This window comes from Pholis gunnellus, assembly GCF_910591455.1.
Source record: "Pholis gunnellus genome assembly, chromosome: 8".
NCBI classification, from domain to species: domain Eukaryota; kingdom Metazoa; phylum Chordata; class Actinopteri; order Perciformes; family Pholidae; genus Pholis; species Pholis gunnellus.
In genome coordinates this window covers 9917172-9939693 of record NC_136534.1, presented here as the reverse complement: position 1 = coordinate 9939693, position 22522 = coordinate 9917172, and the positions used below count along the sequence as shown (strand labels likewise).

At 40.6% G+C, this 22522-nt stretch overlaps 1 protein-coding gene across 1 annotated transcript in view; it reads left to right on the top strand.

Annotated features, from left to right (window-relative positions):
* Positions 1-22522, top strand: part of LOC306699603 (CUB and sushi domain-containing protein 3-like) — a gene marked incomplete at both ends in the record, with an annotated part of 199653 nt that overhangs the window by 6688 nt on the left and 170443 nt on the right. The window contains 2 exons of the mRNA XM_079164257.1: positions 8107-8329; positions 20135-20247. Coding sequence (XP_079020383.1) covers positions 8107-8329; positions 20135-20247 — 336 coding nt within the window. The remainder of the gene's footprint in view (positions 1-8106; positions 8330-20134; positions 20248-22522) is intronic.

Here is a 22522-nt window from a genome sequence, read left to right as displayed (position 1 = left end):
TCTCTCTGGGGACATCAATTTAAGATTTCTGTCTGCTAAGGTTGCTGCCTGAATCCTTGCAGTCATCATTGTTGTATTCCTGGTTGTGCTGATGAAAAATTATTTTCTCTCACCTCCATATTTTATGTCTGTTGCTCGGAGTACAGCTCGTCATAGATCTAAGAAAGAAAGTGCTTGGATTTCTAAAAACCAAATTACCGCCAAATATGACACCTAAGTGCTGCAGCAGCTCTGATTTGAAATGGGGCAGACCCTGAAGATTCATGATCTGAAGGGATGACAGCAGACAAGTAACAAAAGGTGTCATTTTTTTACTGCCTTGCACATTTCCTTTGATCAATGGTTATGTTCAAAAACTCTTTAATTCTAATTTCCTCTTTCTGGACAGTATAAATCAATACTCAAGGGAGTGTCTTTGTATAACACTACTGTTTCTCTTTGTGGTGTTTTGTAAGAGGTGTGGATACTTTACAGCAAATAAAGCCAGGATGTTTGTTGACCTTTGTTGTGCTTGGTAAGGGCTCTATCTTTCCAGTCGGTGCGCTGTAACCAGGCATCACTGATGGATATCTCTATATTGGCTGACTCACCTTTAAGGTCAGGTGCAAATCAATGCAGGTTGTTTTTTGTACTTTAACTTTGATTGCTAGGAGTGCAGCTGTTGCCTCCTCCTCTGTTTGTGATAGGCCATCATCATGAACAATGATGAAATGCCATCCGGAAGAAGAGGTGTCCTTGACTAAGCGTGCGCCACAGTCAATCGCAAGGAAATGGAGTATCAAGCAGAGAGAAAATAATACATGCCAAAAATAAATCAAGAAGAGGAGCTTGAAAGCACATAGCTCAGTAGGCTTGTGGATATTGGGCTCAGGATTTGTTTGAAGAAAGATACTGTGATGTATGAAGGGTGAAGGCAAAACACTTTTTTTGCATACATCAACTGGTGGTCCGAGTGTGGTTCAAAGCAAGGCTCAGTTCTTTCTAAAACTCTGAAATGATGCATTTTATTATTGTTTAGTTATTCAGTTCATCATGCATTGATTTATTGAAATTGTTGTGAATGCACACACAGCACGAGTGTTTGCATTGATTCATACAGCTCCCATACAGACCCCTGCATCCTTATACTGTCACTATTATATAAGACATACTATTTATTTAGAGGTATCTATATGTTCCTTATTATTTCCCTTTCTCTTGTAGGGTACATTTCAGCAACACATTGCACAAGGCGTAAGGGCATGTTATCTATATAACACTGTTTGTCTAGATTCTGGCTTAGCTATTTAGCTGGCAGGCTCTGGTTCATAAGAAGTGGTAATAATAGAGTAAATAATAACTATGTATATGTATGAATTATACCACTGTGCAGTAGGAAGCACTCAGTGAAATGTTCAGCTTTTTAAATAAAAGGAAGTGTAATTGCCCTTGAAACAGAAACATCTCATGAGTGTGTCCACCTCTACTCTGCTGTCTTTGGGCTCGGTGCGTGACACAGGCTCACATTGGCTGCAATAACACCAGGGGTATGATTACAAAGTGATATATCGTGTCTGGTGTGGCAGTAGCTCAGGTGGTAGAGCATGTTGCCGATTGGTCATAGGGCGGCTCAATCCCGGGCCCTTCTTGTCCATTTGTTGAAGTGTCCTTGAGCAAGACAACCAACCCCAAATTGTTCCAGATGTATGTGTAAAAAATGTAAGTCACTTGGGTTGAAAGCATCTGCCAAGTGACCCAATGTGACCTAGTGGAACAATTTCACGTTGCAGCATCCTTTCTCCTGACACTGTAGACCTGGGTAGTCCATTTACAGTGTCCAATAGACCTCTCCTAATGTCCTTACATAGAGCCCTGCAGCTGATGTCCTCTCACTGTTTTGTTTTTCTACACATTGCAATGTTTAGAAATGTTACTTAGGAAGAACCCAACAGCAAACTGTCTTCAAAAAGTCTTTCATTCACAACCTTTATGCCATACTGAGAAAAATATACATCGTTGTTCCAACGGGGGGGGGGGGGGGCGCTACAACATTTATTTTATTGCCAGTACATTGAACGCCATTAATCAAGGCACAAACACTTTCATTTCAATATCACTCTGATTGCTCTAAGCCACAGGGTTTTGTCAGATAAGATAAACCTTATTGTCTCGTTGAAAAAATTGTTTTGGAGATGCCGGCTGCCATATAAACTATGGACAATAGACAGTCGATAAAAGACAAACACTGCACAATAGACGGCAGATAAATTCAATACAGTTTAAGGACAATATAGCAAATGGAACATAAATTTGCCAAACCACGCAAGTGCTGCAGTCTTTCCTCAAAATTCAACAGTTTCACTGCCAGAGGGAAGAAAAGAGTTTGTCTGCCAGTTAAATCTGCCCTGTGAGATCCTGAAGCAATTACCTGAAGGGAGCGGGTCATACTGTGAATGTTTATTTTCCAAGCCCGTTTAATCATGCTCTGTTCAAAAATAGTCGATTGGGATGGGCAATCTTTCATACCCATCAGCAATCATCCATTACCCAATGGGCTGTTTGTCACTCACAATAATTTGGATGCCAGTAAATGACTCCTCCTCCACTCTCTCTACTGCAGATACTCATTTCTCTTTATGGCCCAGCTACAAATCTACATTAATGTTGGAGGACAACGTGTTGGCTGTTTACTTCTTTAGGGGGCACTTGTCCCTTCCGACACTTGCTCATGCACTGGAAAGCCAAAATGTTGCCTCTCATAAACCTTAAATAATGTATTTAGCCTGCAACAAATTACATGATCAATATATGATGCACAATGTATTTTGTCTTCAAAATCAATCTTATTCTCCTTCTACAGAGTGTACGGCACTGTGGTTCATTACCTGGCTCATTCTGCTCAAAACCTCTGTATTCCCTGAGCAAGGAAGAGATAATCACATTCGGTAGTCTTGTTTCACCCTTTGCATTAGTGGAAAGCTCTGCAAGGCCAACAACACATATAAGTATGCATGTAATCACACACAAACATGCACACGTTCAATTCAAACTGACAAAGAGACAAATCCCCTCAGAAATCTCATCAGGGTGGGAGACAACTGCCTTTTTGCTGTCTGCGTTTTGCTCGGCAAGCATAACAATTGGGTACAAGCATCAACGGTGTGGTGCGGTGAAAATGTAGTATTTGTGTGCATATCTGAAAGGCCAGGGGTAAATGTAACTATTTGAGGAACAGCTGGGACTGTTCTTGAGCTGTCTGTCAGCCAGCCTGGCTGCCTGCTGAGGCCCGTCTTCTTTCCAGACTTGTGCATTATGATACTGATTCATATTTCTGAACCGCATTTTCCCCACTGTGCAATCACAGCATGTTGTTAATTTGGTTTCTCATCACAATTTATGGTCGGTGTTGCAGCACGGCGCTAACACGGGGTCGGAGAAAACCCCGGGGAGTGCGTTTCACAATTGAAGCGATGATAGAGGTCGGAACAGGCAAGGGATGACCGTGGAATTCAAAGAAGACACACTGCAGGTGTAAGTGGTAAAGGGATTTAATGCATGTCCGCTATCCTGTACAGTTAAGCACATCATGTTGTTTTCCGTCAGGTTTTCTGTTGAAGATGAATGATTACAACAATCTTCTTTTCATAGATGCAGTTCTTATGGCGATGACAGTGATTAACATATTTCCAGCTCATGTGATTCACAGCATTGAAGAGGAGGGATTGCAATCCATAATGGACAGCTTATGGAAATAAAAGGAAAAACAAGGGGGGCAAAAGATGGGGGCGGGGGCAATTGGCTGAATAGGCATATAACAAGAAAATTGAGTTAGATGAAGAGACGGTGATACTGAAGGATGAAAGGAATACATAGATCTTAGAAGGAGAACGAGGGAGAAAGGTGGAAAGAGGGAAATGAATATCTCTGCAATGAGCATCTGTTCCGTCGTCTTCAGGGCATCAGAACAATCAGCCACACAAACATTGCTAAGCAGTTCACACAAACAGCATTACTCTGAACATAAGTTATCTACTGCTTGACAAACACTGAAATATTTCAGGGACTAATAGAGCTCTATGGGGGCTATCCTTGCTGCACATGAGAGTGGCCAAGAGAGGGACAGAGGAAGCTGTGGCATGCCTCCTTCACATTCTCCCCCCTACGCCTGTACTCCCCCGGCTACTATGCCAGGGTCCTGTGTTTAAAGATGTTTAGCTCTGCCTATAATACTATTCAACGGCATCTGATGATCAGCAATCCGCTGGATCCACAGGTTCCTCAGTGACAGACCCCAGGCCGTCAGGGTGGGTACCACTACATCCCCCATTATTAGCGTCAACATCGAAGCTCCCCAAGAATGTGTTCTGTGTTCTCTTTACACACTCTGTGGCTGCCTCAGCCCCTCTTGCATTGCAGAATACTTCAAACATTCTGATGAGGAAGCCATACTCGCCGCGTGGTGCACAGAGAGTCACCTCCTCCTCAATATCACCAAGACAAAGGAGCTCATCTTTGACACCCGCAATAAACTCACCGCCCCTTTTTGCCACACTTTCATTAACGGCCCGGAGATGGTGGAGAGCTTTAAGTACATCTGCACCATCGTGGACAAAAAACTGAGCTTTGAATCGCCACAGCACAGGCAACGAAGACTCTCTGCCATCCACAAACGTAGGGCTCTCTCGGTCAAAACCCCACATCCTGCTTCTTCTGTACTGAAGCGTCATTGAAGCCTGTCCTCCTGTAACTGTGCCACCTGCTACTTCACCATGCTCACCCTCCCCAATTGAAACAAGCTCCTGACATAATTGGCCTCTCCACTCCCAATCTGCCAGCTCTCGTTGACCACTGCCACCACTCGCAGACCACTGACCACACGTCCTCGGCCTCTCGCTCAGCTCAAGCTTCGCCCTCCTCCCCTCTGGCTGCAGATACAGGCCACCAATCTGTGAAGAGCTTTCGGAGCAGCTTTGTGCCATCAGTCATAAACGCTTCAAATGGCCTCGGCACACTTTAATAGACTTGGGTTGTTGTTGTTATGTTCCTGTTTTGTTTATACCTTTTCGTTAAATACCATTTCTGTGTGCAGGCTATGGTTACTCGTTTCCTCCACAGGGGACAAAAAAGAATGAATCTGATACAAGAGTGTGTGGCTGCTTCTGAGCCCCGCACAAGGTTGAGGTGGATTCTCTCTGTGCTCCGTCGATATCCTCAGCCAGGCTTGCCCCAGGTTTAAGTTGTTCTGTGGTAACCTCTTCACAGCTCACGTCTAGTTTACTTGACTTGCGCTCATGGTTATGCAGCAGTGATTCAAACTGCATGTCTCATGTATTTTTTCCTTGGCTGTTTTAACAGTCTCACCCTAATACGCATCAAATCAAGAAAGGCGTTGGTAGTAATCATTTTGCAGCATTTGAAGGGTTATTCCAGCAATTTAGTATCAACATTTTCCAGGTAACCTTGACGACATTATGATGTTTTTTCCCTCCAGAGACATGGAAGACGTTATACAACTGTTTCCTGCCGAGTAGCACTCCTTGTAAAAGCTCACTGAATACATCTTTGTTGCTGCCAGCGTTACTGATATTTAGTGCAATTGCATCATCCCATGGCCATGGCCATGATATGAAATTTTGGCTTTTGAAAAATATTTTCATGATCACGCTCATAAAAATGGAAGAGGTGACTTTCCAAGATCAACAATAGACTGAAGCTGTACATCAGTATTCAAATAGTGTGTTGTTGTGCATTTCTGTCATAATGATTGGATCCGTCTGCTTTTACTGAAGTGAATTAAGTCTAAACTGCATATCTACAGCAGCAACTGCAGGTGGGCTCTTTTTCAGTAATGGACATATTTTCGTCAAACCTTTTTTTTTTTCAAGGCCATTTTAGATAGTCGGTGTGGGCGTGGATCTTCTCTTCTAGTGCTCTTCATTAGCTCTGACTTCACCCTGTCAAACTGCTTTTAGTTGGAACCACAAGCACAAGCTGCCACAAAAATATGTTGGTGACTCTTTTCATTTTATAAAAACGAAGGCAACGTGGGCCATACACAACAGGTGGGCTCTATTTCAGTTCATTAAAGTATGCATGACAACTTATGATAAATGATCATTGAAAATAGAAACATGCGACAACACCCGTATGTACAACCACTAAGCAATAACTAATATCATAGTAACTGTTGGTCAAACTGCAATTACACATCCACGCTTTTACAGTCATACGGACAACTTTGTTAGATCAGTGACGAGGGCTTTCCTGGTAAATCCGATATTCCTGAGAGCACTTGAAAGCAGCAATCATGCATCATGTCACAGGTTGGATCGTGTTGCCCCTGTAGGCAGCGCATCAATTCTGCAAATTTGATGATGATTACCCTGATGGCTGAATGGTAAGAATATTTGCAACTTAGACATGCAACAAACCAGGGCAATATCCCCCCCCCCCCCCCCCACTGAATGTAGAGCAGCAGCTTATCACCAGGTGACACATAATAAACCTTTATGGGCACGAGATATACCGTATCCATAACTGGATCCATAAGGAGGGCAGGCCACTAGATCACTGGATATAGGTCTCAGGGGCAGGTCAGTTATCTGGACAATAGGTGGAGATATACTGTACTGTCAGGGACTCTGGGTCAGGAACCCTGTGAGGATAATATCCTGAAGGTATTGCAAGATGTAAAGATTGTGGAAAGATCTTCCACAGAATTATCATATTTGTGATAACAGAGTTGTTTTTTGTGAAATATAAACAGCTGGGAGGCTTTGTCCAAAACTAATGAAACAGCTTGACAAGAGGGAAATTAATTGTCAGTTTGTCTCAGAGTTAAACATTTTGTTTGCTAATATCAGTTTATAAGAAGGCGTGCATATCATCAGGAAAGATTACCACTGTTTTTGTAGTTCGAAGCCATTTCAGTTGCATAGCTGCAGAGTGATCTTTGTGTTTTGCTTGTTTCCACATACTGCAGTGCGTATGTATGGCCAACACTATGCAAAACATCCTTTACCTACCAAGTGTGAAAAGCTAATTACACTAGGAGTAAATTGTGCGGGGGGGGGGGGGGCAAACCATGCATCTTAATTAAGTTTGCATTTCATTAGACAACGTGCAAGATAACCTCATATAAAAAGTCCCTTCTGTTTTTTGTTTCGTGGAGTGTGACACTGTGTATGGGAGCGAGTTCATACATTGTGTTTACGTGTGGGAGGACGTATGCTGGATGGGGAGATGTGAAAGGATAGCTGTGATTGTGTGAGGAAAGGTGTATTGTAAAGGTCTGTGCGCGAGTGAGACAGATTAGGCTTGTATATGTGTTTGAGTTACAGTTACTTAGCTGTGGCCCATTTGCTCATTTACATTAACATCAAAGGTTAGCCAAGCAAACAGATTATTGCAGTTTGAGAATGATAGTATAATGCTTAACCTAATATGTCAAGGGTATTGATTTTCAGCAAACCAGTGCAGCAAGGTGCAAAGATATATGTTGTGTGGGCAGTGAAAGTGAGTGTTAAGGGCTAGTGGCACAAAATTGAAAGACCTTGCTTGTTGCTCGTCTCTGGCGGCTTTCTGACCCACTTGGGCAGTAATCAATAGCTTTTTGTTCGATATACTATTTCAAAAACATCACTGTAGCCCTCAGTTATGCAGTTTCTTCCATAATGACAGCAGTATTTGTTACAGACTATTCTTTTTTTTATAACAATGGGAACTAAAAAAGTAAATGGAAACACAAAACGTGGCTCTGCAGCTTGTTGCCAGATTTCCCTCTTAGCTTCTGCCAGCTGAGAACAATGTGGATTTTTACAAACAATTTGTTCTCAGTTGAAGAAATATTGCACCTGGACTTTACAGTGTGCACACAGTTGTTACAATACAATTGTTACTTTGAATAGCATCTGTACAGGCCTATTTAAAAGTTTTGGAGCCATTCTGTTTATTTATTGCTGCTTGGATGTGTGCACCAGGCAAAGTACAACACATTTTCTGCAAGGATCTCTACAATTGACTCATTTTCTTCCATGTATTGAAGAGCATTTTATTGTTTCTGTCTCCTCAATGGAGTCATACACGCTGTGCGTTTGATAATGACTGTGTGTTTTCCTTTCTTTCCAGGTTTTATCCATACTTGCGGAGGCACTTTAAAAGGGAGGAATGGGACGATAGAAAGCCCCGGGTTTCCGTACGGATATCCAAATGGAGCGAACTGTACCTGGGTGATTGTTGCCGAGGAGGGGAGCAGGATTCATATAGTTTTTCAATCTTTCGCCGTGGAGGAGGAATACGACTTTTTATCTTTGTATGACGGGCATCCACACCCGGCTAACTTCAGGACGAGGTAAGGAAGCGGCCCAGAAGCCATGCACCTTCAAGGCTGTGTTTGAAGTCTGGGACAGGAAGTAAGAGGGAGGGAGGCCTTTAATGGAAGGTTCATCTTTGATGTACACATGACAAAGACTGCTTACTCTTGTCACGCAAGTTGACAGTGGAATGCACTGTGTCCACTTTTTTCTGACATGTATCAGATCTATTTTTATGTGTGTGTGCAACATTTGATAATCTGGACAGTCATATAAATGGATTTTTTTCAGCAATAAAAGGGAGAAAAATATACATGATTCTGTTCAAACACAAAGTACAGAACAAAAAAGTCCCAAACTGTTTCCTCGACGAAACACACTTCAAATAGTCATGCGTTTCCACGGCAAAGATCAAACCGTGAGCTTTGGTAAGAATCCCAAGGATTTATTTCTGAAAAGCTTTGTTGGCTTCATGGGTCAGCTCAGTAGCCACAATCCTTTATTCGGAGGAGACAGACCTAGAGAAAACATGAAAATCAAACACAAAGATATCTCCTTGTTTAGTCGCTGAGCAGACAAACAATTGTTTACTTAGTTTGTTTTCTGCGTTCTCACGAAAGCCTCACATTCAAAGTGTTGTGGGAAGATTCTTTTATGTTTCTTTTTTACATTTTATCCCTCTTCTCAGTATCTGTCTCTAACAGAATTATTTGGCTCTCGCTGTGTTTGATTTTACGGGATGGTAAAGTCTCACTATGCAGCTAAGTAGTGTTCGATAATTTCATTTAATTAAGGTAAATTGATACCCATGGTGAGACGACTATAGGCGGCGCGTGCATAGATAGAGAAATAAAATATTGAAGGCTCAGTTTAGACAGGCATTTTCTCAGAGTACACCCCTTTACACCCTTCTTTATTTGGGAGTTTTAAACACGCTTAAATCATCACAATGAGATTGACTTGCTGAGTGAAAACAAATCCTTAATTGGTTGTTTGCCCATAAAAAAGAGGAAATACTATATGTCTGTTTCAGAAAGAATCTTAACTGCAGCATTTTTCAGGATGTTCTATTTCCTACTTTCCAAAATGACTTCTGCTTTAAAGAATCATTTTGTGTTTGGATTTCAAAGTAAAACGCCACAAAGGTTTCACATTTTTCTTGTCAACTCAAATTGCTCAAAATAAACCCACTCTTTATAGATAAGTGCGCCGTGTACTATTAGAAGATTATCTCTCGTCCGAGCAGATAGACACATACTCTTTGAAAACTGTCAAAAGCTTTGTTTTTTAAAAGGACATCTTAGCGTCTGATTATCCACTTGTATTCAAAAGCATTCTCCATCAGAAGTGAGCGTGGGGTCCAGCATTTCTCTGTAAAAAAAACTCTAAAAGACAGTGCCAAAATGATTTCCCAGAGGTCACATGTGCATAGCAAAGAGTGGGAATGAAGGGGACTAATTCAAGAGCTGAATCATTGTTGATACTTTAGCAGCTGAATCACTTTAGATACTTAAAAGATTATGTCGCATAATGCTGTTTTCAAGGTCAGGCTTATGAAAGGTTTGTCACCATGCTGGTTGAGTTCACATTACTTAATGATCACACATATATTACTCTTGCTGCACATTTTGTTTAAAAGCCTCGAAATATAATGCCTTATGTCTGGGTCTCTGAGCAATTATAGAACAATTGCTGACATTGCTATGACTTTGCATATTGTTCTCTCCAGAAGCATGGTAAAGTATTGCCATACTTAGATTTTTCTTGCGCAAGTATCTTAAATTAAGCCAAACCAAAATATACAGCTTCATCACAACACATTGGCTCAAACCTGTGTGTAATAAACAGAGGGAATTTTAATGCCAGTAATTTGAGTTTAATGGCAGCAAAATGGCACAACATCAACAAGTTATGTGTTCAGCGATCACACATGCTGTTGACGTTGCTGCTTCATATGCTTAGATAAATTCATTGGCTGTCAAGTATAACTAGTGTTGGCACAGTGCCAAGAGTTTTACTCCATTGCCAATAATAACTTTAAAATTAAATGACACTGTCAAACCTTGATGCGATTTCGATAAATCAGCTCATCTTTAATCTGTGAAACTGTGTTTATACTGCAGGTGTTTCTAAATCACAATTAGTATCAGATCTCAGTTCTTCTTCCACTACGGCCCCTCAGTTAAGACGTAGACATTCAGACTGTGAATTCGCTATTGTACACTAAAAGATGTATGCCAAATTTCCCAGTATTCCTGAATGCAGCACAAGTCTCCCACACTCCAGCGAACACGTGAAATCAAACTCGTTAGAGTCGACAGACAGCCAGGCACCTGCAAGTTAAGGAAGATGGGTGCAGAGGAAGCTTCAGTTTGACATGTGCTCCTAACTTTAGTAAGTGGCTTTATTCTGCAGTCTTCATTTACGTAATTAAATCATGTCCTCACAGCAATGTTACTTGAAGGTAAAGTTTGCTAGCTCTAGTTTCATAGCGACTATGCGTACTTAAATGTAAAAAGCTGAGCGTTAAGTCTTCGTACAACGCTAAAGATGGCATGCTAAATGTCAGTATGATTGCCGTCGTAACGTCTCACGCTCAAACAAGCGTTCATTTGCACACGTGTTACGTGATCTGGGTATTTTGAATTCTGCCTCACTGTCATGACGTAGTGGGACACCGAAATCGACCAAAGCCATAATCAATGTTTTAGTGCACCTGTGCTTTTCTTGGCTTGACAAAAAAAAAGAAAAGCAATGCTTTTAATTTGTACAGTATTCTTATTATGTATATGTTGTGTGTATGGACGTGGCTATATAACAGGAACAGCTTATAATATAGAACAAAACAACGCATATTAAACATTAAAAGGGGCTTCATGGATTCATATTCAACTTTATTTCCAGACCCATGAGTCCATATAAAAACAACAACAACAAACAATTAATAAATACAATACGAGGACAGCAAGACGCAGGTATAATCATTGCAGTTCAAAAGTCATTTTAGTTCATGGCAGGACAACTTTATTTGGGTTTCAGTACATTTTAAAAGAATTAAGAATATTGTGTGAACGCACTATTTGTTGCCCTTTTTATTCAGGTTGTGCATACCACCAGTACTTGAGTAGAAGTGTGTTGTTGAAGTATTTATCTCAGTTGAGCTGCCTGAGTTCACTTTTTGTGGTTGAAATTACTATTTGATGTTCAGTTGAAGTTTCAGGCCCATTCAGGGACTGCCGTTCTAGTGGAATAAATGCCAGATCTGCTGACATGCTTCCTCATCCAATGTCATCTTTCAGATGACTTCTTGTCTTGTCCTTTTTATCATCAACCTTAAATTCATCCCAAAACTAGAGATAGTTTAATTTGTAATTTCTTCTGTACAAGAAGAAGAGTTGATTGTCAAATATACAAACTACACCATATATACAATTTGCTCTGTGGTTGTAAAAAATAAAATGTTACTGCCTTATCCACAGACATTTTAATGTTGACAATGGCACACTGATTGTTTTTGAGGGTATCTAATATTAAACCATATTTCTTTAAGTCTCACGTCTTTATGTTTTTCACCATAATTTGAGATATGACAATCAAGAACTTAATTCTAGTTGAATTTAGTTTTTGTTGTGTGCAGTGGTGGTGGTACTGCATATGAATGGGAGGTTTGGGAGTAGGGCTGCACGATAGGAGGAAAATATGTGATAACAATATTACTTTGGATAGATAGACATTAAAGTGTTTTGCCTTTCTGCTGCTTTCAGTATAGGTTACTGCTGACATACACCAAGTGGCTTGTTGAATAAAAAAATAAAAGATTGTGTTTCCAACATTCTTTAATTGAACATTAACCTGAACACAAAAAAAGCACAAATAACTATAATCAAATAAAAGCAAATACAGAACATGTTAACTATAGAAGCACAGTGCTCTTAAACCCATGTTCCATCCCTCTGCTTTGTCCCCATGATGCCTGTGGTCAGAAATAAAACATGGTAGGGAAGTGTGCAGTGTTGTAGAAGGGCTGTTGCAAAATCTGCAATACTAAATAAATAAATAAATATATATATATATATATATATATAAATATAAATTCTAATCCTGTTCTAAATGTATTTGTTTTTTTAAAAATTCTATTTATGTTGGTATAAGAGTAGCTCACAGTTTGTAATAAAATCCTAAAGATAACTCTCCTGACCTGAAGGCCACTGTGGTTCTCCGACACGCTTGGAAAGGGAGGGGTGAGCATGGGGGTATTTAGTTGGTTGCAATCTACAGCACACCAGCAGATGCCACAAAATCTCACACACTGTTCCTTTAAGAATACACTCAGTGGCCCCTTAGTTAGGTTTCGCGCTATTTTGGTGACAATATTGGAAAGTGTAAATTCATTTGTTTATTATTGATGTCATAGTTAAAGGTGATGTTGTATTTGACTACATATTGAGTGCTGTTTCTATTTTGGTCAATTCTATTTCCATACATGAGAGGGGTAGAATATTCTAAATGCCTCCCAATATATTGCCGTCCAGTAGAACACCTTCACTTACCGTGACTTAAATGCTAAAATATGTAGTGTAATTAATACCTGCTCTGACAAAGTCAACATCATAGGCAATCATGATAGTAGACCGTCTGGGAGGACAGTTGTATTGGATTACATTAGAAGGCACCTAATAAAGTGGACACTGAGTGTAGGTTTCTTGTCAGAAAGCTTTTAAGAGCCATTGCTGATTAGCTGTGTCACATATAGGGTTAACAATTTGCAAACCAGAGATGATATTTTGATGAGACTTTTTAAATTCACATGGAACTAATCCTGCCATTCAGAGAGGAGGAGGAAAAGCACAAATAGTTCTTGCAACGAGACAAAAGCCGATGGCTCAAATTGTGATGGGTTTTTGCTTATCCGGCCCAAACCTCTAAATAGCAACGTTGTTCTTTGTGTTTTAGTCACACTTTTGTTTTTTCCAAATGGTGGATTTCCTCACAATGTGGGACTATGTTGTGAGGAGCCAGAAAATGTTAATTCCATGACGCAGTCTTTGCTGTGCCTCTGGGGCCCAAAATGTACGCTAGTAGAACGCCTGGTCATACACAATTAACTCACTGCAAAACAAAAATCACTCAGAAGAAGGGGAAAAAACCAGCTTCCTTACCTTTTGTGTTTTCATATCTTTTGTATAACTTTGTCAAAAAAGATGCAGCACAAACTTTCCCAATCTGTTTTCCAGCAACTTGTTCTGAAAGATGCACATTTCCATATGGCAACCCAGTTTTTCTTCCCGTTTTCCCTTCCCTGCTTTGAATGTATATTGATGTGTAGTTGGCTCAGGTGTATCTTCAGCTTGAATAAGTAAGAAGGTGAACACAATGACAGGCAACCCTTTATGCCTTTCTTTTCCCCTTCCAGGGTAATTATAAATAAAAATCTTGATAGAGATTAAAGACGGCTTTTTAATTTATTAATGCTTTTAATTAATTAAGGCATTCAGAAGGGAACACGACAAAAGCGACAATGAATTTTTACCATGAAAAAGAATCGACATCATCGTGATGGACCTGATTAGTGTGTCTCCCCATTGATCTATGTATTCTCTTTGCTCTGTGAAGTTTCTTCCCCCATCCCTCTCACTCGGTGCTGCGCTTACGTTACCTACAATCCCTCGTGCCTGAAAATGACTGATTGAAGCACTCATTATTGTGCTGAAATTATATATTAAGGATGGTAGAGGAAAGGCGGTGAGTTAGTGTGTTAGTCTTTTATTGCAGTGTTTCCCTGCACAAAAAAATGACTTCATTGAGGTGATTTTTTTTCTTCTTTTGCTGCTGACATTATACAATTACTATGACTATTGCACATTGAATGCTATGTTGATAAAGGCTTTGTTTTTATTTATTTTTTACCACCCATGTAGGCTACATGTCATATTTTTTGGAACCATTTCATATTTTTATTACAATTTTGAAGTATCTTTTTTCTTTTTTTTTCTCCCATTTGTCGAAAACGATTTTGTACATTTGAAAGTTAAATGCATCAGTCTGGTGCACTGTTGGAGCAAAATTTAGAGGCTTGATCTATAAACTGTGCGCTCTTGAAAACAAGTATTGCTCTTGTTCTAGCAGTGGTGGAATGTAACAAAGTACATCTAGGCTACTCAAGTACTGTACTTGAGAACAGTACAGTTTTTAGGTACTTGTAGTCTGATTTACACGAGTATTTCCATTTTGTGTCACTTTATACTTCTCGTCCACTACATCTCAGAGGTAACTATTGTACAATAGTAGTCACTACTTAAGCTACATTGCAGATTCAAATTCTCAATACAAATGATAAATCAACTAATAAACTATGCTCTATTAAGTTGTATTTAGCCAAATGAAAGTAGTTAAAATTAGCTCCACCTTTACCAGCTGCCACATTAAAGAAATGACCACACATTAATGCATCAATAGTTATTATCAGATGATGGCCTACCGTAGCTATATTATTTGAATTAGGCCATTCTGGCATCGCCCAGCCCAGCCAGTAAATAAAAATCACATCCAAATCTAACTGTAATTTGTTCCAGTAATACTATTGTAATGCCCTCGTTTTACGATGTCTATTTTAACAGTGCAGAAAGTACTTTGGAACAATTATGCAACAGGCTAGTGTTAAATTAGTCTCTGAAGAAAGCAGCTGGTCACCATGCAGTGCACAGAATTGGCCACAGCCAATCCCCGTAGACTGGTTGGTTGCGGTGGGACGATGCAGAATATAAATGAAACTCTACAAAATTGCATGCATGTAAATTAATAATGTGACTTGTAAGCCGTTTTGACACCATATTTATCTTCAGCCTCAAACTAATCATCAGTCGTGACGGGTGAAGTAACTTTGTGACTCATTACGACTTGATGAAAATCTCCTTCCAAATAACTGAAAATAGCCTGAGGTTTTCACGAACTAAAAGCAGGATTAATGGCTGTGCGGCGCTTCGTTATGTATCTGCTGTTGCTTTGTCACCTCCAACCAGGATAACCTAAATCAAATCTCTGCTTAGTCTTGTCTTCACACAAATACACCAGAACCACAATGCAGATGGCAGGCACGGGGAAGAGGATTAATTACCCTTTTGTCTGCACACCCGTGAACTAATTTGTTTTTTTTAAAATGACAGCTCATATTTATCCCAGTTTTGTTTTTGCAATTGACACCCTGCCTATTTACATCTGGAGAATGACTTACAGTTGAAAACTGTAGAAAAGCAAATCAGATTCTGCGCTCCACAAGTCGCATGGCATACTAGACACAGGGAGACGAATATAAACTTTTCTGACCATTCCCCAGGCAATTCACCGTATTAGATTCACCGTTGCAATTCAAGAAATTACATTTTTTGTTACATTCCACACACTTATTAGAGCCCCGGATGAATTAATTGATGGCATGATTTGACCTTTATTACTGCAGTTATTAAACTGAAATGTCAGTGTCTAGGGCTGCTGTAATGAGTTAGGACATGTCGGAGCAAAATAAGTCTATTAATCATCTCCAGCTGTTGTTTTGTGTTTTGAGGAGGCAGCTAACATTATTCACCTTAGTAAGTAACATGCCATATTTCTTATCATAAACTAAACGCAAGTGGTTCACTTTAATTGTTGGTTACTAGGTGAGATCAGTCAGAGCACTTAAGGGCTCTTCCACCCTCCTGTCCGCTTTTTGTTCTTCTTCTTTTCCCAGCGGACACGGGTTCAGAGCGGTATAGCAGGTGGGCCGAGGCAAACAAAGATACAGAGAGGCAAAGCGACACAAACGTTGAACCAGCGAGACAGGAAAAGGAAGAGCAACAGTGAATATGAGCAGAAACCGAGAAACCTAGTGTGACAGAAAGAGCTAGTGCAACACAGAGGGAAATACAGATGGAGGTCGAGAGACAGTGAGTCAGACAAATGGAGGTACAACATTCCCGTCTCTCTCTTCCCTCTTCCTCTCTATGGCACGTCATTACCGTGACACAATAATCAGATGGCGGGAATGTCTGACAGCCTCCTTCAGGGCTGATTTAGTGCGTTCAGGTGGAAGGGAAGGCTGCATCTGTCCAAGCAATCATCAGCACCCTGTTCCCAGGCACACACACACAGTCATGCTGCTGCCGTTGGTGTTGCTTTGATCCAAAAACGGGTGGCGTCATAGCTGTTCAGACACCTGGTGTCTCTAGAGCCACAGTGGCATTTTCCGTTGACCCGGTGGAGTCCAATACAGATGCATTAGAGACCGTTTTTATTTGACTCCCGCTTGTAGCACTGTGCAGTTTTGATTCAATCAGCTGTACAAAGTTTAACATCGTTTTTTTATATATATATAGCAAATACATTGCTCCCGACTTTGTTTGACCTCATGCACCAGCTTCCATCAAAGGTCACAACTAATGTTTCTGATTGGCTGTGAATGTGACTGCGCTGCATTATCTACTGTACATTGTACGACCTTCTTTTTTCTGGAATTGGAATCTCTTCGTCACAAAAGTATTGTGTATTTCAATCCAAACGCTCCACTGTACTTTCCTTTGCTCATTGGATATAATATAGCACTTAACTCTTTTTCTGATGTGCAAATTCTCGACAAGCTTTTAAAAAGAAAGTCGACAATAGCAGGTCCATGAATGGTGTGGTTAAACATTTCCTTTCTCGCCTGTTCACACGGTATTCCAGGAAACCAGCAAGGGCTTTCGCAGTGAGCTGGAATAAGCTGTCGATTAAATGTAAGACGTTATAGTTGCTAAGGCAAATTTATGACAAACATTAATGTCTGTCCTTGTACTTAACTTTTACTTCTTCTTGATAAATGTTCATCTTTACTGTGATACCATAAACTGTTGTACTTTTACCATCGCAAATGAAAATTCCCTGGTGAGTCGAGCCTACCATCCAAAGTCAGATTAGGGTCTTTGTAGAATTTCAAATGGTTATTTAGTAGCAGACTTGTATCTGATAGCTCAATCACAAGCTCCTTGTCAGAGGAGACAACAAGCCCCATGGTGTTTATTTGTTAATGACATTTTCCAACCATTCACCCGATGCTGCCGTTGCCAAAGCAACAAGTGGCAGTGAATGCCACGTGATGGAGATCTCTTTGTCTGCCTTTTTGTTAAAGACCTACTTGGGTCACAATGTGCCTCTTTGGTTTGAACAAACCATCACATAAGATATTCTGACGACACACTGAAGACTCCTTGAGGAAAATGTGTCAAAATGCCGTCTGCTGTCCTTTTGGTTTAATGAAGAATGAGTGTTTTCTTTGGCAGTCGCCCGCTTACATGCCCATGGTTTGGGCAAGATGTTGCTTGTTCAGGTTTTTTTTTTTTTTTTTTAGGTTTAAATCATTCCTGCTTTATCTTGACCCATCTGACTGGAGACATGACCTGACTGAATCCGAAAATAAGTCTTTCGCCAACTCCACCGAGACTGTCACCTCCTAATCCTTCTCACTGACGGCCTTAGAAAAGATGTCTTCCCCTCGTGTACACTAACCCCATGACATCCTCATCCCCTTGCTTTTTTTTGTGGCATGATGACAACAGTGCAATCTACGAAAGGATTTAGCCTGCTGAGACTTGGAACGTGAGTCTGAGTTTCAGTTTGGCATGTCGGTTAAGCTTGTTCTTTGGCATTTCATTCACCTTGCTTGTGGTCATGAGGAAATGCATTTTCTTTGTTTCAGCTATGGTTTTAGGAGACATCAGGACTACTTCACAGTACCCTTTTTCCTATTGTCTGTGCACTCTGCCCTCACAGTCAATGCTGCAACACCTAGCAAAGATTTTGCTCAACGTTTTGATTAATGGACAAATATCAGTTTTCATTTGTCCCAATCATTCAGAAATCCTTGTAGGTCAAGACGTTTAAGAGTCATTGTGTAACTGCATTGCACCCTTCTTGGTGGGTGGCAGTGACCTTTGTGCGAGCATGCATTCTGCAGCCACTGATTGTTCTGTGGTTTCTGTTCTGCTCAGCCAATAATTCCCCCACCCCCCATGGATCCCCCTCCCCGGACTTTAGGTAAGAGGGCCTAATTTTAAAGACTATCCCAGCTTGATATCAAAGTGTTTCATTGAAAAGAGGGAAAGATTGAGGGCTTGTTAGTTACATGCCACAGCACTTAACGTTGGGGCCAGAGAGAGAGGCAAGGGTCACACGCTTCTCTTTTCAATGAGGCTTTTGTGAGCAGAAGCACAGAACTGTAGGCAGATCAATCTCATGTGTCCACACTTGACATTTTCATGTGACCTCTGACTGGAGCCAAATTTCTAGTGATCCTGAGATATTGAAGGCACTGCCATTTCTTTGAGTGATTTCCTTGATAATATTCGTGTCCTATAGCATAGCTCTGTGCACACGTAACAGGGTTTGGGGCCTGCAAAATACATTATTGCCTTTTGATATGTAGATTGTGGCCAGCTTGAATATTGCCTAAACAAACAACATTAAATAATAAGTAAAACCATAAAAAGTGAATTATTTTAATGTACTTCCTTTCTCATGTGCTTGTTTTTGTTTAAGCACTCCACCAAAGACTTATCTTTTGATGCACAGGCCTTGCCACTTGCGTCTTTTAATTATGATGGCATGCAAATTTACTACAGTTCTCTTGTGAATGATTAGGCTTGTAACAATGTTCCATTTTCAGTTCTGTTTCCTCCATAAATGTATTCAAAATTGCCTCATGTAGCAATTGACTTTTAGCAGTATCTTGGCATGCTGTGCAGTACCTGCGACAAAGGGTAATTATTTAGTGCAAGGACCAGCACAGTTCACACTGCTGTAATTGGAAACTCTATTGAAGCTGTAAATACAACACCCTCTTCTTTGCTGTCACAAGGGGACGTTCTGTTTTTTCACACTTGGCCCACTACAGACATTATTCACCTGGCTTATTGTCAAGTAGAGGTTCAGACACACAAACGACCCCAAAACTAGCAATGGGAAATAACAAGAAGAGGAAACTATAGAGAAGGAGACATTTTGTTTCATGCACAAGTTATATCCATGCTACACAGCCTGGCTTACAGCAGGGGAAGGTCGATAGAACATCAGCAACTGCCGCTGAGGAATGGTCAGCAACACATCTTGTTTACGACGCCGTGAAAGTAAATGGATTTGTTTGGATCTGCACCTAATTTGAAATGCAGTAATGAAGCAGTCTGTTACAATGCAGCTGCCAGCCATCAAACACCGTCCAACAATAGGGAATGCTCTCGCTTGGGTTTTGATTGTATTGTACCCGGTATATTATCGGTGGACAAATTGCGTCGCGATTCTCAGAGCGGTCATGCACAAAAAGTTACAGAGCACAAACTCACCAGCGGTGTGAGGTCATTGGTTACTTTGGTGTGCATGTTTTCTATATGGTTGCATTTTAGTGCACACACCTCTCTCAACAGGACTTTATAAATGTACTGTCAGCCACTTCACCTGACGGCTTATCTAATTAAAAATACAAAAATAACAGATGTTAAACCAACCCAGGTGGGGTTTTGGTTTCAGTCTTTTTGGAATCATTACAATTTGGGGGAAAAGCCTACACGGCAGAATCCGTTGCTGGGCGTTGATTGTTCTTGAACAGGTTTTAGCATGTGAAAGCTGACAAATGCAAATGTTTTACCACAGTAATCATTCTTTCAATTTATGCGGGTTATGTTGGACTGTCATCGGATAGATTTAATTAAAACATTTGTCTTGCAATTTTAATTAGGCTCAAGTTACAACTGCACAATACATTTTTATTGTTCGAAGCATATTTATGTAATTCATATAAATGAAATCATACATTCTGCGGTTTCTCTCTCTCTTATCTGCAGGTTAACAGGATTTACCATGCCTCCGCCTGTTACCAGTTCTGGCTCCATTTTTTCACTGAGGCTTACCAGTGACTTTGCAGTAAGCGCCCATGGATTTAAGGTAGCTTATGAAGGTAAGAGAACCATCATTTTTCTGCACTTTGACTTTCATCGTCATTAGAAATGGCCGTTTAAATTGAAAAATGAAAGATATGTGGAATTGAAGTCAGAGACTACGATCAGGACAGCTCTTCAATAAACTGGGTCTTCATTTCGAAGAAAAATCCATCAGCCAGGAGAAGTGGACGCCATTTATTCTTAAGAGAGGGACATGAGATCACTCTTACCTCACCTGATTTCCAGTAGGACTTCCACTTTTGAGTTATGGAAACATTAGGAACCTCAAATTAAGCAAATTAATCTCATATTTTCCAAATCCCCCCCCCCCCCCAAACTCCCGAACCTTTTCTGCAACTCAAGAGGTGCATCTGAAATTGCATGGCAGATGGCGATGGGAATTAGTTGAACTAATGGACGTACAGAGTTATCTGTGTTGAAGCAGAGCCGAGTGCAGTGGGGAGCTGTCTAAATACCAACTATCCTTCTGTGACCATCTCGCTCACCCCTACTTTATTCCCCCCTCTGCTCTTTCGTGTGAAAGCTCATCGCTCATCCATCTCTATTTCTCTTTCTTTCTCCATTCCTTTATTATGATGTTACATGTGCTTTTTTTTCTCTAAAGCGCCCATTTCTTTTCCTCCACGTTTCATGATCCTATCTTCTTTCCTACCTTTTGGCTTCTACTGCCTTTCCTTCTTCCTCCTGCCCATGTGTCTCTATGGATTGTCTGCTCTTATTTTCCTTCTACTCCAAATATCCTACAGCTGTTTTGTTACTTTCTGTCTTATTCCCTTAACTTCTCCTGCACAAACAGGCTGACTCCGTCCTGTTGCCTCACTCCCTCTCCCTTCCACGATGTCCTTTTTTGTCCCCCTGTACCCCCCTCCTCATCTCCCCTCCTGCCCCAGACCTGACCAGTGGAGGACCTCTCCCCTCTCCATCTGCCCATTTTTGCCTTCCGTCTCCTGCTCTGCGTTTCTCTTTCCATCTCTCTCTCTGTCTCCATGGATAGGCTTGGTTGAATTAGATCCTGTCGTTCTGCCTCTACCTTTTGCATGTGTGATCTTCAACAGAATTTCATGCTGATTTGGATGTCAATCGCATTTTGTTACGCACGAGGCACAAATGTTTCCCGTTGTTCAATACTGAAGAGTAATGAGGACATGCAGTGGAGAACAAGGCTGGGTGATATGATGGTATATGCCATGTGACAGTAGAAATTATTCCACTGGTAGGGATTTAAAAAAAACTTTTCCACCGCCACATGTATTCTTGTGTGATCTTGTGATTCTTGCGTGATATCGCAAGGTAATGTGATTTGTGCCGACATGGAAGAGGAGAGTGAAGTAGAGCCGACGGAGGCGTAACGAGGAAGAACTCTGGTTACATTTTCACACGTTTTCTTTTGGTAGGTCTCAAGTACAAATTTGTGGGATTTTTATATTGTACAGACTAAAGTCAGGGTGGTATTTATAGAGCCTTTTACAGCCGACGTCACCAAAAACATGCGTGCATGTGTCGAAAACAGAGGTGCCGTTTTGCCCCAGACATCCAGACGAGTTAGCAAGCTTTAAACATTGAATTAAAACTCTTAACAGCATCAAAATGTCTGGTTGTTGCATGTTCTGTTGTCAGAATCCAAGTTCCAACAGCCGACTCAAGTTCTACAGAATTCTGACAGGATCGCGACTGTTTCAGAGCAACAGGTGTTTCAGTTTAATGAGTGATCGCTTTAACTGGCGACTCTCTGCCAAATGCATCCGTGGTTGCTTGTTGTAACTTGCGTAAATGGTTGGCCTAAATAATAAACACAGATGAGTGTACTAAAAATTGACAGAAGGCTTTTACAGGACACCTACATGTTCTGTTGGTTTTTTCAACAGCTGCCGTAACTACGAGCAACCAGAGACGCATTTGGCTGAGAGTCAGTAGTTGAACCGAAACACCGGCGGCGTCTATGGCTGCAAGCTATTAAATGTCTTGACTAGCACTGGACTGATAAAAATGCTTGTTTGTAGTGCCCTTTTTAAAACTCGGTCTTTGTCACGGTATTTGAGATTCTGCAAAAATAACGCATTTCCAAGCATAGTCATCATTGTTTGACTGTAAAAAGGTCTACTTGCACCTGTTAACCAACCTGTTACACTGGATTGGTTTTGAGATATGACCTTAAAATGTGTACTACGGTATTTTTGTTGTTTTTTGCAGTGACATTATTATTACTATTATATCACTGTATTGAAAAATTAAAAGAGATACTCCATTCAAAACATGATTATACCTAGATTA